The 15,772-nt window shown below is 45.5% G+C and overlaps 1 protein-coding gene across 2 annotated transcripts in view; it reads left to right on the top strand.

Moving 5' to 3' along the window:
* ntrk3 (neurotrophic receptor tyrosine kinase 3) overlaps window positions 1-15,772 on the top strand; it is a 999,514-nt gene that overhangs the window by 253,279 nt on the left and 730,463 nt on the right. For both annotated transcript variants that reach the window (XM_033050347.1, XM_033050348.1), the window contains exons 2-3: window positions 1,203-1,277; window positions 12,269-12,340. In XM_033050347.1, the coding sequence (XP_032906238.1) occupies window positions 1,203-1,277; window positions 12,269-12,340 (147 nt within the window). The remainder of the gene's footprint in view (window positions 1-1,202; window positions 1,278-12,268; window positions 12,341-15,772) is intronic.

Raw genomic sequence — 15,772 nt, 5'->3', positions numbered from 1 at the left:
GGATATTGTGAATGGGTGATCGATGGTTAGCATGAACTTGGTGGGCCGAAGGGCCTGTTTCAATTGCTATAACTCTAAACTAAACTAAACTAAACTGGACTTAGATCTGTGATAGTATCACTTTATCGATACCATGTCAAGAGTTTTCAGTTCTGACAAAGAATCTCCAACCTCACACATTAACTGTTTCTCTTTCCACGGATGCTGACTGACCTGCTGAATGTCCACAATATTTTCTGTTTTTTTTTAAAATGTTTATTTTATTAGAAGCAACTGTACAAGAATAAAGCAATCGGCATAACAATTATACAATTTTCGTACAGCTTCATTTTTAACATTTTATAAACTGATAAATGAATCGGGGGGGAAAAAAAAGTAAAAAGGAAAGAATGAAGAAGCAGAAGAAAGATACAAAAAAGAGAGAAGAAAAGACCCCTGAACTGCCAAAGAAGTGAGAGAAAAAAAAAGAGAAAAGGAAAAAAACCGGAGATATGTTCCACTGTCCTTCCCCCCCCCCCCGCCGCTCACCCATCCTGAGCAACGGTTTTAAATTTGTGTTCAACCATTCTATTGTTGAAGAAATTCAGTGAAAGGAGACCATGTTTGGGAGAATTGTTCTGATTTATCAGCCAACAAAAGCCTTATTTTTTCTAACTGTAGAGTCTCGGTCATTTCTGTGATCCACATCTTCACTGTGGGAACTGTTATCTTTTTCCAGAATTTAAGTATAAGTTTTTTCACGGTTATTAAACCGTAGTCAAGGAAACGTCTTTGGAATGTCCGTTTTTATGTTGGCCCAATCTTTACCCACATCCCTGCCAGTTATGGGAGAGTCTAGGACCAGAGGCCATAGTCACACAATAAAAGGACCTACCTTTAGGAGGGAGATGAGAAGGAATTTCTTTAGTCAGAGGGTGGTGAATCTGTGGAATTCATTGCCACAGAGGGCTGTGGAAGCCAAGTCAGTGGATATTTTTAAGGCAGAGATTGACAGATTCTTGATAGATCAGCCATGAGGAGGTTCAATGGGCCGAATGGCCTAATTCTGCTCCTAGAACCTATGAACTTATGAACTTATGAAGTTCCTATACCTGTGTTCAATTGCCTTCTGTCCTCAGATAAGTCTCAAGTTTAAAATTGTTACATTAAACCATGAACCATAACTGAACTGGTTCTGATCCCTTCATTTCTTGCTTTTACAGCCACATTGAGAATCAGAAAAGCCTACAGACTTTGAATGCGTTGGACATGGAACCTTACATTGGACTGCAGAATTTGTAAGTAAATGAGCAGTACAGAGGTGCCCTGTAAAAGATTGCTTTTGTGAAATAGTGCTCACTGTTAATAAAAAAAGAAAAATGGTGATTCAAAGTTATTGCTGCTCAGCTTATTGGGCATTGATTGAAGTCAGCTGTGTGGCATGGTGAATCTGGAACAACTCTGATCAATTCTTTCTTTTTTCACAATTGAGCTCGGCTCCAAAGAACAAACTGACTTCAAGTTGATTATTTAATTTGTCATCTTAAATTTGAAGCCAGATGTGAACAATTTGACTTCTCTGATTCAACACCAGATCGCAACCAATAAAACTGGCACCAAATAGTGGCACATTGAACTGGGCCGAGACTCTTTGACCTCCCCCCCCGCCCCTCTCTTCTCCCCACTTGGCAGCACTGCCTGCACTCCACCCCCCCCCCATACTCCTCCCCACACTGTCACCACATCTGCCTACCGGCAGGATAGGCACCAGCTGTGGGCCACACCATAAGACATAGCGGCAGAACTAGGCCATTTGGCACATCGGGTCTACTCCACCATTCCATCATGGCTGATCTATCTTTCCCACTCAACCCCATTCTCCTGCCTTCTCCCCGTAACTTTTGACACCGTTAAACAAGAACATATTAACCTCCGCTTTAAAGTGCCCATTGACATGGCCTCCCCAGCCATCTGTGGCAATGAATTCCACAGATTCACCACTATCTGGCTGAAGAAATTCTTCCTCCTCTCCATTGTAATGCCACAGCCACCACCCCTCCCACATTCCACAGGGGTCCCGGATCAAGGTCCACCTTGCAAAATACTTGCGACAACAGTTAGACTTATAGATTTCAGAGATACAGCACGGAAATGGGCCCTTGGGCCCACCGAGTCCGTGCCGACCAGCGATCACCCCATACACTAGCACTATCCTACACACTAGGGTCCATTTACAGTTTTGCCCACAAATCTACAAACCGGCACATATTTGGAGTGTGGGAGGAAACTGGAGCACCCGGAGAAAACCCACGTGGACACGGGGAGAACGTACAAACTCCATACAGACAGTATCCGTAGTCAGGATTAAACCCGGGTCTCTGGCGCTTGTAAGGCAGCAACTCTACCGCTGCGCCACCGTGCCGCCACTCTGTAACGCTTGGCAAAGCTTTGCCAATGACAAAAACTGTCAGGAATTTCTTACATTGTGAAATATCTCTATTGTTCAGATTGAAATTATTAAAATGGAACTAAGTAAAATTTCAGCTAAAACACATCAATAATTAAAGTCAGCGAATGAAACACTTTACAAGGTTGTGTCCTTTCCTCGTTGCTTCTTGTAGCTCCACAAATCCGATTACAATCCGAGAGACAGACTCTACACTCGGTCTGAGCTGGGCAGGGTTCACCACCCTACGCATCTATCTGCGCGTTTCATCCTAGACTGAAAGATACGGCGACTACAGCCGAGGCTCTAGATTTATCAGGCCCCAAAGAACCATGAAGTAAGGAGAGGCCATTTTGCCCATTGTACGTGTCCCAGCTCTCTGACAGAGCTCACCTGTAAACCTCTGCAATGGCAAACGGTAGCCGGGGACATCAGGCAATAGTTTAATGTTCGAGGTATTAAAGTGGCCGAAGGCGGTTTCACAGAAATCAGAGGAAAGTTACAGCATAGGAGGCCATTCAGCCCATCAGCCCTTTTAATCCTACCCCCCTGCCCTCGACCCATAGCCCCGTGATTCTTTTCATTTGAAATACTAACCTGTTTCCTTTTGACCACACGTCTGACTCTGCCACCACCACCCCGACCCGCAACATTTCCCCCCTTGTCACTTTTGTTTCATTTGTCACTGCTCTGACTCCAGCTCTTGATCTCTCCAGTCAAGTCAAGTCAACGTTATTTGTCACATACACATACAAGATGTGCAGTGAAATGAAAGTGGCAATGCCTGCGGATTGTGCAAAGCAATGGAACAACAGAACAGAATAGAACAGAACCAGTATTTACATTTTTTTTAAATGACACAACAGTATTGATGCCCTGGTGAGATCAGAGTTTACAGTCCTGATAGCCTGAGGGAAGAAACTCCGTCTCATCCTCTCCGTTTTCGCAGAGTGACAGCGGAAGCACTTGCCTGACCTTAAAAGCTGGAACAGTCCGTTGCCGGGGTGGTTGGGGTCCTTCATGATCTTGCTGGCTCTGGATCTGCACCTCCTGGTGTATAGGTCCTGCAGAGGGGATGAGTGTAGTTCCCATAGTGTGTTTGGCCGAACGCACTACTCTCCGCAGAGCCTTCCTGTCCTGGGCAGAGCAGTTCCCAAACCAGATCGAGATGTTTCCGGACAGGATGCTTTCTACTGCACCAGAGTAGAAGGATTGAAGGATCCTCAGAGAGACTCTGAATTTCCTCAGCTGCCTGAGGTGGTAAAGGCGCTGCCTTGCCTTTCTCACCAGTGCGGCAGTGTGTGTGTCCATGTCAGATCCTCTGTGATGTGGACCCCCAGGTACTTAAAGCAGCTCACCCTATCCACAATAGTCCCATTTATCCCCAGTGGCGTGTATGTCCTCGGATGTTGTGCCCTTCTAAAGTCCACAAACAGCTCCTTAGTTTCTGTGACATTCAAGAGGAGGCTGTTGTTTTGACACCAGAGTGCTAGATCAGCCACCTCCTCCAGGTAGGCCTTCTCATCATTGTCTGAGATCAGGCCCACCACCACAGTGTCATCAGCAAACTTGATGATGGAGTTGGAGCTGAACCTGGCCACGCAGTCATGTGTGTACAGGGAGTACAGTAGGGGGCTGAGGACGCAACCCTGGGGGGATCCTGTGTTCAGAGTGAGGGGGTTGGAGATATGTCTTCCCATCTTGACCACCTGGGGCCTGGCGGTGAGAAAGTCCAGGACCCACCCAGGCACACAGGGGAGTTTTCAGTCCCAGTTCCAGCAGCTTCTCAGCAAGTCTGGTGGGGACTATGGTGTTGAAAGCTGAACTGAAATCAATGAACAGCATCCTCACATAGCCCCCCTTCTGGCTGTCAAGGTGAGAGAGAGTGCTGTGCAGAACCTGGGAGACCGCATCATTCATGTATCAGTTTGGACGGTAAACGAACTGTAGCGAGTCCATGTTGCGAGGGAGGAAGGTGCAGATGTAGTTGTTGATCAGCATCTAGAAGCATTTCATGACCACTGAGGTGAGGGCCACCAGTAGGCCGTCATTCAAGCAGGCTGGAGAGGCATTCTTAGGCACTGGTACAATAGTGGATCTCTTGAAGCAGGCCTGACCATAGCAGGCCTCTATTAAGGGCAACTGTTGCTCTTTAATTACACTGTTGAGACCCTTCATGATTTTATCGACCATTAGATTATTTCTCATTCTCTTCTGTTCTAAGAACAACCTCCCACTGGCTTTACATTTTCATTAGTTAACAGCCTATGCCTTTTTGTAATAAATGGAACTTCAGACACTGGTTTACACCAAAGAAAGACATAAAATGCTGGAGTAACACAAGGTCAGGCAGCATCCATGTTATTCATGTTTTCTGTGACCACGCGATCCATTCTCTGCAGAGATGCTGTCTCACCCGCTGAGTTGCTCCAGCATTTTGTGTCAGGTTCTGAAGAAGGGTCCCGACCTGAAACATCACCTATTCCTTTTCTCCAGAGATGCTGCCTGTCCCGCTGAGTTACTCCAGCTTCCTGTGTCTATCACCGGTTTAAACCAGCATCTGCAGCTCATTCCTACACACTCTGTCCCCTTTTCATTTCTAGTCTTTGTCACTTACTCCACCCATCTGACAATCAAACCCCCCTCTGAAGAAGGGGTCTGAAGAAGGGTTTCGGCCCGAAACATCACCTATTTCCTTCGCTCCATAGATGCTGCTGCACCCGCTGAGTTTCTCCAGCATTTTTGTGTACCCCCCTCACCTGTATCCACCTATCACTTGCCAGGTTTTCCCCACTCCCACCACTTCCGTCTAGTCTTCTACAACTACTGCCTGATGCAGGAAAAAAGTTCCCAATGTTGGGGGAGTCCAGAACCAGGGGCCACAGTCTAAGAATAAAGGGGAGGCCATTTAAAACTGAGGTGAGAAAAAACTTTCCCACCCAGAGAGTTGTGAATTTGTGGAATTCTCCAGCACAGAGGGCAGTGGAGGTCAATTCACTGGATGATTTTAAAAGAGTTAGATAGAGTTCCAGAGTTCTAGGGGCTAGCGGAATCAAGGGGTATGGGGAGAAGGCAGGCACAGGTTGTACTGATTGTGGATAATCAGCCATGATCACAATGAATGCCGGTGCAGGCTCGATTGGGGCCAAATGGCCTCCTCCTGCACCTATTTTCTATGTTTCACTACGATCACTCTGAAGAAGGGTCCTGCCCAAAATCCTGTCTGTCCATTCCCTCCACTGATGCTACCTGACCCGTTGAGTTACTCCAGTATTGTGTGTTTTGTTCAAGATTCCAGCATCTGCAGTTCCTTGTGTCTCCAACTCAGCTTCCTACGTTTAACCCTGGCCTTGGAATCATTCTCATAAATCTCTTCTGTGCCTTTTCTAAGATTTTCTGCTCTACCCAGAATTGGACAATGCCAGAGTTCTAGAAGTTACAATGTGTTATTGTGAGTCCTAGTTCTTGTGTTCTATGTGTCCACTTGTGAAGCTCAGGATCCCTTCAGTTTTCTTCACAGCATTCTCAACCGTCAGTGATTTATAAATGAGGAGTAGCAGAGTTCACTGCTGGCCAGTTCATAGGTCACGGGTCATGGTTTGAGGAGAGGACCAGTGTGTGGGTGTGAGGTTTGTAGTGGATAGTGTACCTTCCATCAGCTTGTGGGAGGGGGAGAGGGTCGGAGTGATGAAGGAGATCAGAACTTTTAATTTAAAAAAAAACCTGCAAACCGGCTCTCCAAAATAAAATACTAGAACATACTAGAAAACAATCAGCAGGTCAGGCAGAGTTTGTTGAAGAAGACTAAACGAAGACTTGGAGAAAGTTTCAATAGACAATAGACAATAGGTGCAGGAGTAGGCCATTTGGCCCTTCGAGCCAGCACCGTCATTCAATGTGATCATGGCTGATCATCCCCAATCAGTACCCCGTTCCTGCCTACTCCCCGTATCCCCTGACTCCGCTATCTTTAAGAGCCCTATCTAGCTCTCTTGTGAAAGCATCCAGAGAACTGACCTCCACCGCCCTCTGAGGCAGAGAATTCCACAGACTCGCAACTCTCTGTGAGAAAAAGTGTTTCCTTGTCTCCGTTCTAAGTGGCTTACTCCTCATTCTTAAACTGTGGCCCCTGAACACCTGAACACCTACCTGCCGAGGCCTACGAGATCTCCCGGTTGCCAACTATTTAAACTCCCTTCCCACACTGACCTCTCTGTACTGGGCCTCCTCCATTGCCACAGTGAGGCCACATTCAAATTGGGGGAACAGCACCTCATATTTCACTTATGACCCAACGGTATTGATCATTGAATTAGCTCATTTCAAGTATCTTAATGTTAACTCTCTTCCCCCTCCCTCTTTGCCTCCTTCCTCCCATTCCATCCCCCCCCCTCCCCCACCTCCTGCTACCCCTTAGTCATTTTACCAGTTCCACAGTTCTCACATAGTTTTTCTTGAGATCACACCTCCCCTAGCCAACAACGGGCCTGCCAGCCACCACCTTGCCTGAGGTCATTTATGGCTGGCCCTGACTTGTCCTGGTCTTTTCTCACCTCCCTCCTCCCCACGCCTTACCTTCAGTCGGATCAAGGGTCCCAACCCAAAATGTCACCTATCCTTTTTCTCAAGAGAAGCTGCCTGACCCACTGAGTTAGTCCAGTAAAGAAAGGTCCAGTGCTTGGACTGTAGTGAAAACAAACCAGAGGATTGTAGTGAATAATGTACCTTCTGTCAGGATGTGGGTGGGGGAGAGGGTAGGAGTAGTGAAGGAGATCAGAGCTTTGAAAATTAAAAAAAAACTGCAAATGCTGGCCATAGATCACTCTGTACCTGTCTTCCTAAATCCCTCTGCTCTACAACACTCCCCAGACCCTACTGATCAGCTGATCAAGATCCCACTGCAATTGGTGATAACCACCTTCACTGTCTATTTTTTACTATCTGCAAATTACTAACCATGCCTTGTACAATCGCATCCAAATCAATGACAGAGATGACAAGGAGCAATGGGCCCAGCACCGATCCCTGATGCTCATCATTAGTCACAGGGCCTTCAGTCCAAAAAGCAACCTACCACCAGCATCCTCTGCTTCTTCCTAACATGAAGCTAATTCTGTATCCATTTAGCTAGCTCTCCTTGAGTCCCATGCAGTCTCACCTTCCAGAGCAGCCCACGTTGCAGAACCTTTGAGAGGCACTTGGAATTCTTTCCTTTATCAGGCAAGGCATAAACTATAGGCACAGAGAGAACTGTAGGAAGAACCATTTAGTTTTGAGACACATTGTTCAGGCCACAGCTGTGGAGCATGCAACAATGCAGCGTGGAATTGCGAGCACTGGAGAATATTCAGAGGAGAAGATTGAGGATATGTATCGGAAGGAACTGCAGGTGCTGGTTTAAACTGAAGGTAAACACAAAAAGCTGGAGTAACTCAAAGGGTCAGACAACATCTCCGGAGAGAAGGAATGTTGTTCAGACAAGAGGACTTCAGATCTGGATAGAGATCAGATTAGCTGGGGTTGTTTTCCTTGCAAAGCAGGAGATTGGAGTGTGTAAAGTTACATAAATTGGTGAACAGGTAGGGGGTGTTTTCCTTCACAGAGCTTGGTGCCCAAGGTTCATGGGCTTAAATTAGCTTTCAGAACGTGTGGTGAGGAGCTTTTCAAAACTCTTTAGATTCCGGAATAGTTCCTGAGGACTGGAGGGTAGCTAATGTAACCCCACTTTTTAAAAAGGGAGGGAGAGAGAAAACGGGGAATTACAGACCAGTTAGTCTAACATCGGTAGTGGGGAAAATTCTGGAGTCAGTTATTAAAGATGGGATAGCAGCACATTTGGAAAGTGGTGAATTCATTGGACAAAGTCAGCATGGATTTATGAAAGGTAAATCATGTCTGACGAACCTTATAGAATTTTTCGAGGATGTAACTAGTAGAGTGGATAAGGGAGAACCAGCGGATGTGTTATATCTGGACTTTCAGAAGGCTTTCGACAAGGTCCCACATAAGAGATTAGTATACAAACTTAAAGCACACGGTATTGGGGGTTCAGTATTGATGTGGATAGAGAACTGGCTGGCAGACAGGAAGCAAAGAGTAGGAGTAAACGTGTCCTTTTCACAATGGCAGGCAGTGACTAGTGGGGTACCGCAAGGCTCAGTGCTGGGACTCCAGCTATTTACAATACATATTAATGATTTGGACGAGGGAATTGAATGCAACATCTCCAAGTTTGCGGATGACACGAAGCTGGGGGACAGTGTTAGCTGTGAGGAGGATGCTAGGAGGCTGCAAGGTGACTTGGATAGGTTGGGTGAGTGGGCAAATGCATGACAGATGCAGTATAATGTGGATAAATGTGAGGTTATCCACTTTGGTGGCAAAAACAGGAAAGTAGACTATTATCTGAATGGTGGCCGATTAGGAAAAGGGGAGATGCAACGAGACCTGGGTGTCATGGTACACCAGTCATTGAAAGTAGGAATGCAGGTGCAGCAGGCAGTGAAGAAAGCAAATGGTATGTTAGCATGCATAGCAAAAGGATTTGAGTATAAAAGCAGGGAGGTTCTACTGCAGTTGTACAGGGTCTTGGTGAGACCACACCTGGAGTATTGCGTACAGTTTTGGTCTCCTAATCTGAGGAAAGACATTCTTGCCATAGAGGGAGTACAGAGAAGGTTCACCAGACTGATTCCTGGGATGGCAGGACTTTCATATGAAGAAAGACTGGATAGACTCGGCTTGTACACGCTGGAATTTAGAAGATTGAGGGGGGATCTTATAGAAACTTACAAAATTCTGAAGGGGTTGGACAGGCTAGATGCTGGAAGATTATTCCCGATGTTGGGGAAGTCCAGAACTAGGGGTCACAGTTTAAGGATAAGAGGGAAGTCTTTTAGGACCGAGATGAGAAAATAATTTTTTACACAGAGAGTAGTGAATCTGTGGAATTCTCTGCCACAGAAGGTAGTTGAGGCCAGTTCATTGGCTATATTTAAGAGGGAGTTAGATGTGGCCCTTGTGGCTAAAGGGATCAGGGGGTATGGAGAGAAGGCAGGGATGGGATACTGAGTTGGATGATCAGCCATGATCATATCGAATGGCAGTGCAGGCTCGAAGGGCCGAATGGCCTACTCCTGCACCTATTTTCTATGTTTTCTATGCCTATGTAAAGAAAAAAAAATAATGATATTCACGCAGAGGATAATGAGTGTTAGGAAGGTTCATTAGAAGCAGCAGCCCTGAAGTCCTGTACAATTATTTGGGCTTGTATTTGAAGTGCCACTATCAAAGGCCATTGAGCCAGGAATTGGTGGTAGGGTTGAGCTCATTACTGATAGAGTTAGATTTAGCTCTTAGGGCTAATGGAATCAAGGGATATGGGGAGAAAGCAGGAACGGGGTACTCATTTTGGATGATCAGCCATGATTATATTGAATGGCGGTACTGGCTCAAAGGGCTGAATGTCCTACTCCTGCTCCTATTTTCTATGTTTCTATGTTTCTATGATCAGCATGAGACTGATGGGCTGGAGTCCCCTTCTCTGCTGTACATGTTAGTGATTAAGTTTGGTGAAGAGATACAACTAGATTTCTTGTGTTCTCTTTGGTTTATGTTCTTAATTCAGTGGAGGTCTGAGAAAAGAAAAACATGGGGAATCCTTATCCAAACATCTTGAAGACAATCTTCAGTGTTTGACTTATCCCAAGGAGATGAAAGCATTGATCACCGCAGACCTCTAACCATGTTCCACTCAGTCCAAGGCTTGTGTTTTCTCCCTTATAATTTCATTAGTTCAAGGAGCAGAATTTGGCCAATTTGAGCATTTGGCCCATAAAGTCCTCTCCACCATTCAATCATGGCTGATCTATCTTTCCCTCTCAACACCATTCTCCTGCCTTCTGCCCGTAACCCCTGAACCCTTACTAATCAAGAATCTGTCAAACTCTGCCTTAAAAATATTAATTGACTTGGCCTCCACAGCCGTCTGTAGTGAAGAATTCCACAGATTCATCACCTTCAACTAAATAAATTCCTTCTTATCTCCTTTCTAAAGGTACCTCCTTTTATAATGAGGCTCTGACCTTAATTCCTTAATTGGAAAAGATCTCTTGTCCTGCCTTTGGAGACCTATTTAATGTCGAAAGATCCTCCATCTCACTGAGCATAACCAGATTCAAGTCTATCTGGACCATTGGATGGATCAATTCATGGCCAACCCCCTTGCTCTATCTTTACTAGAATTCATGGTTTTCAAGAACAAGAAGGAAATGGAATGCTGACACAATAAATGGGAGATGCTGGAATTTTGAGCAAAACACAATATAAGAGCAAGAGCAGATCACCAGATCATGCTCAATCTTCTTTCGGTGGCACAGTGGTAGAGTTGCTGCCCAACAGCGCCAGAGACCTGGGTTCGATCCTGACTATGGGTTCTGTCTATACAGAGTTTGTACGTTCTCTCTGTGACCGCGTAGGTTTTTGCTGGGTGCTCCAGTTTCCTCCCATATTCCGAAGGCTTGTAGGTTAATTGGCTTCTGTAACTTGTCCCTAGTGTGTAGGGTATAACTAGTATGAATGGGTGATCGCTGATCAGCATGAACTCGGCGGGCTGAAGGACATGTTTCAATGCTGTATCTCTAAACTAAGCTAAACAAGCAGATGGAGCATGATTTTACACAAGAGAGTAAAGCCTAAGAGATTCTTTTGTCATCTGTGTTCCTCCAACACCAGATCACATTCCCATGAGCTCCCTCCAGCAACAACTGTGTCCCAGAGTCTTCACGCCTGGTTCATAGACTGGCTGAGTTTTGCAATAACTACAACAATATGTGAGTTGTGACTTGGTTCACAGCCTGCAAACGTCAAGTCTTCACAGATCGACTGCGGTTAAACCAGCTGTCAATGTACTGAAAATGCCAATTGTTTTTAACGCTCAATAATTAATGCTTGTCTAATTTCAATGAGGACTGGGTGCGGTGGTGCAGCAGTAGAGTTGCTGCCTTACAGCACTTACAGCACCAGAGACTTAGGTTCGATCCTGGTCTGCCTGGAGTTTGTATGTTCTTCCTGTGACCTGCGTGGGTTTTCTCTGGGAATTCCAGTTTCCTCCCACACTCCAAAGACGTACAGCTTTGTAGGTTTAATTGGCTTGGTATAAATGTAAAAACTATCCCTAGTGTAGGATAGTGTTAGTGTGTGGGATCGCTGGTCGGTGTGGAACCGGTGGGCCTGTTTCCATGCTGTATCTCTAAACTATACTAAACCAACTAGTTTTAAACAGTTCAAAGCTGCTAAATTACTTAAATCTGGAGTTATACTCCATGCAGTAATATTTCAATGCTCCAGAAAGGCTTCTCCCCAGCTCACCGGAGCTTTTTCTTCAATACATTGCTAGGATTGATTGTGGAGACAAATAAGATTATCAGTGTCTGCTGCATTATGAGATAGAGGAGAAGTCATGGCTATCGGATTCAACCAGGGTCCCACTTCCTTGGTTTTGACTGAGAGTCCTTGATGACTCATTCCAGCTGAATGATACAGTGTACATTGTACTAATTTTAATCTAAGATGCTTGGCCAGGACGAGTACCAGGAGAAAGCTGAACAAAGAATCTATTCATCGCTTTGATCTGAGCTCATCAAAGGTACTTTTCATTTTTAATAAATGCTGAGGTTTGTTTCGTGGTCATCTTGCAGTCACAGTGGGTGTTTAAATTTGTATGGAACACAACGGCTGTGGTATCGAGGGTTTATCCAATCCACCTTTCTGATCAGGTGAACAATAAATCACAGTTATGAGCACGCAGAACTTGTAACCTTTTGCATTTGTTCTCATTTCCAGGACCATCATAAATTCTGGATTACGGTCGATTGCACCAAGAGCCTTTGCCAAAAACCCTCACCTTCACTACATGTAAGTCATCTTGAGCTTAGATTGGTCTTACAGAGGGTTAGGAGCTGAGCATTTAAATTCAGGTGCTGAGGTAATAAAGATTACACCACTACGATCTATTACTCTGGAGACTTAAAACGTTAATGGCTCAGAAGTTTATTTCTTTTTGTTAAATTAACATCCTCACACAGGAGTTTGAACGAGCTCAGGAAGATTTGTGAAAAAAGGACTTTGGAGTTTCCACAAGCTTGTTTGTGCTGTAAAAACAAACTGTATAATGGAATATTGGTTATTTATGAGGTAACAGGGTAACTCTAACATAGATATTCTGCAGGCATCTGCTGCTTCAGGAGAAAGGTTATGATGCTCTGAACGTTCTACGTCTCTGTGTGAGGAGTGTGCAGCTTGAATTTCAAGAGCTAAATGCTCCTTGGCATTATTACCAGAGTGGAAGGCAATCAGTCAGCGTTAATAAGGAAAAATCCTGTCAATTGCAGCCTTTGAGAAAATTTGCTGAGAGCATTATTCTGCAGCATGCTGACTCTTATCCGAGACCTGCTCTTGGTCCCGGTGCTAGCCCCGAGGTCACTCTGGCCTTCTGCATGGACCCCACCTCACTGTGGGCCATGAGTGGATGGAGCGACTGGGAATAGTAACTCCCTACCCCACTATCAGTGATGCCCCACCCACTGTGGCTGATGCCCCACCCACTGTGACTGATGCCCCACCCACTGTGGCTGATGCCCCACCCACTATCAGTGATGCCCCACCCACTATCAGTGATGCCCCACCCACTGTGGCTGATGCCCCACCCACTATCAATGATGCCCCACCCACAGTGGCTGATGCCCCACCCACTATCAGTGATGCCCCACCCACAGTGGCTGATGCCCCACCCACTGCGGCTGATGCCCCACCCTCTATCAGTGATGCCCTGCCCACTGGTACCAGTGCCCCGCACACTGTGGTTGATGCCCCACCCACTGCCAGTGATGCCCCACCCACTCCCCACAATGCTCCGCCTACTGGCATGTAGCTCCGCCCATGGTCAGCAATGCCCCACCTACTGGCAATGATGCCCCTCCCACTGTCTATGTTGCTCCGCCCACTGTCTCAGTGATGATCTTCTGAAAGCTCATGACATCAGGTAACAGATCAAAAACAAAGTTTTCAAAGCAAAATGTTTGTATATGTAACAATCTTTCATTAACCATGTGACGGGCACTAAATGCCTTGTCCGCTCATGCCCAGATCCTGAAAGGTGAATACGTTATAAATGTCATTAAAAAAACGCACTGCTTACTTGTTGCATGAAATCCTGCTCCACGTTGCAGTGCAGGAGTGCTGACTGTGGTGGTTTAACACAGGCATTTATACAGTGTCTACTGGATGGTTTCTTAGAGCAGCTTGTAGTTGAGCCTACCACAGCAAAGGCACAACCCACTGACTGTGAGAGGCCAGAGCAAGGTGGGCTTGTTATGGAACACACTCAATGCTGAGTCCATGGACAGAGCCACAGCATGGATGTGCCTCATCAATGTTTTTTTAAACGTGCGTGTTAACATGTAGGTAGCTGATTATTGTATATTGAGTTAGTTATTGTCCTTTGTATAAGTTCGCATAATTAGTTTAGATAGTGCTTTGGCTTTGGGCTTGGTTGGGCGCTGATCCTGACATTTTCACAAGTATTGTACATGTTTTTTAAATTGTAATTCACACTTGTGTTTGGAAATGCGGATGGGTACGCTGCATACACCTCCCAACTCCCTGTGGACTCCTTCAGCACCCGCAGTGTGTGCAACCTACCTGGCCATTTAGATTTAATTTCATAAAATTCCACAATCAATTACATGTTGTGCGACAGGTTTCTTTTGCAGCAGCGGCATCTTTTAGGTTAGGATTTGCCTGCAAAAGTTGTTATTCTGCTCCCGTTCTTGGTTAAAATATGCTCCAGTATTAAGTACAGGAGGTACAGTGTGTGGATGGTTTACCTGTCTGCAACTTGAGGACTTCTTCACATGTACAGCCAGAATGAAGACCTCAAATCGTTCAAAGACTAAAATGCTGGAGAAACTCAGCGGGTCAGGCAGCATCTATGGAGTGAATGGATAGGCGAAGCCTCAGACTTCAGTAACCCGGAACATCGCCTCTTCCTTCGCTCCACAAATGCTGCCTAACCCGCTGAGTTTCTCCAGCATTTTTGTCTACCTTAGATTTTTCCAGCATCTGCAGTTCCTTCTTAAACACCTCAAATCGTTCAATTTGTTTTGGCATCTCAAATACTGTATTGTGCCTTTTGGGAATATGATACCTCATTCCTTGCATTTATATTAAAGTTAAATTGGAACAAAGAAGGAAAGCAAAGTCTACAATGCAGGTGGGCTGGAGAATTAACGTGCCAACTAATGGGTCACCTCAGTGTGGGTGGGAGTGGCGATGTTCCACAAAATGCCACAAATATACCATGTGTGATCAGTGAAAGTAGATGAGACCAAATCATGAGCAGCAAATTGGAATAGATCACCACTTCACCTTGAAATGTGGGTTCTTGGACACCAGGATGGGAGGAGGTCAATGGTCAGGTGCTGTATCTGCTGTCATGTGGGAAGGTGTTTGGGGCATTGGCAGGTGTAGAAGATTGGACCAAAGCTTCTTGGAGAGAATCTTCATGGAATACTGAAAGTGGAGAAGTAGAGGAGATGCTTGAGGAAAGGGTCCTGATCCAAAACGTCACCTCTCCATATTCTCAAGAGATGCTAGACACAAAACGCTGGAGTAACTCAGCGGGACAGGCGGCATCTCTGGAGGGAAGGAACAGGGATGTTTCGGGTCAAGAACCCATTCCAACCCATTCTCAAGAGACACTGCCTGACCCATTGAGTTAGTCCAGGACGTTTAAGCAGGGGAGGACAAATGAGATATTATAGAGAAAGCAGTTTGTTGGTTTAGTCCTTATGCAAGGCACAAGATTCATGTGTGTTTTATTGTTGCATCTACCAAAACACTACAATTACATTCTAAGGTACACAAAATTGCTGGGGAAACTCAGCGGGTGCAGCAGCATCTATGGAGCGAAGGAAATAGGCGACGTTTCGGGCCGAAACCCTTCTTCAGACCCTGTCTGACAGTCCCGCCGAGTCTGAAGAAGGGTTTCGGCCCGAAACGTCGCCTATTTCCTTCGCTCCATAGATGCTGCTGCACCCGCTGAGTTTCCCCAGCAATTTTGTGTACCTTCGATATTCCAGCATCTGCAGTTCCCTTTTGAACAATTACATTCTTACTTGCAGCAGCACAAGAGGTTTGTAAACACAGTCCCCACAAGATAATATAATTAAAAAAAAAAAAACTAGTTCAATAAATGAAAAGAAACCAATATAGTGCAAAAAAACAGACACAATGCCTGAAGTCCCTCGTACAAGCAAGGGCGTTCGTAGTTTGGAGTTTAGTTGTTCA

This window comes from Amblyraja radiata, chromosome 34 (genome assembly GCF_010909765.2).
Source record: "Amblyraja radiata isolate CabotCenter1 chromosome 34, sAmbRad1.1.pri, whole genome shotgun sequence".
Taxonomy (NCBI): domain Eukaryota; kingdom Metazoa; phylum Chordata; class Chondrichthyes; order Rajiformes; family Rajidae; genus Amblyraja; species Amblyraja radiata.
Note: the sequence above shows the minus strand (reverse complement) of the source record. Positions and strands in the feature narration are given on the sequence as shown.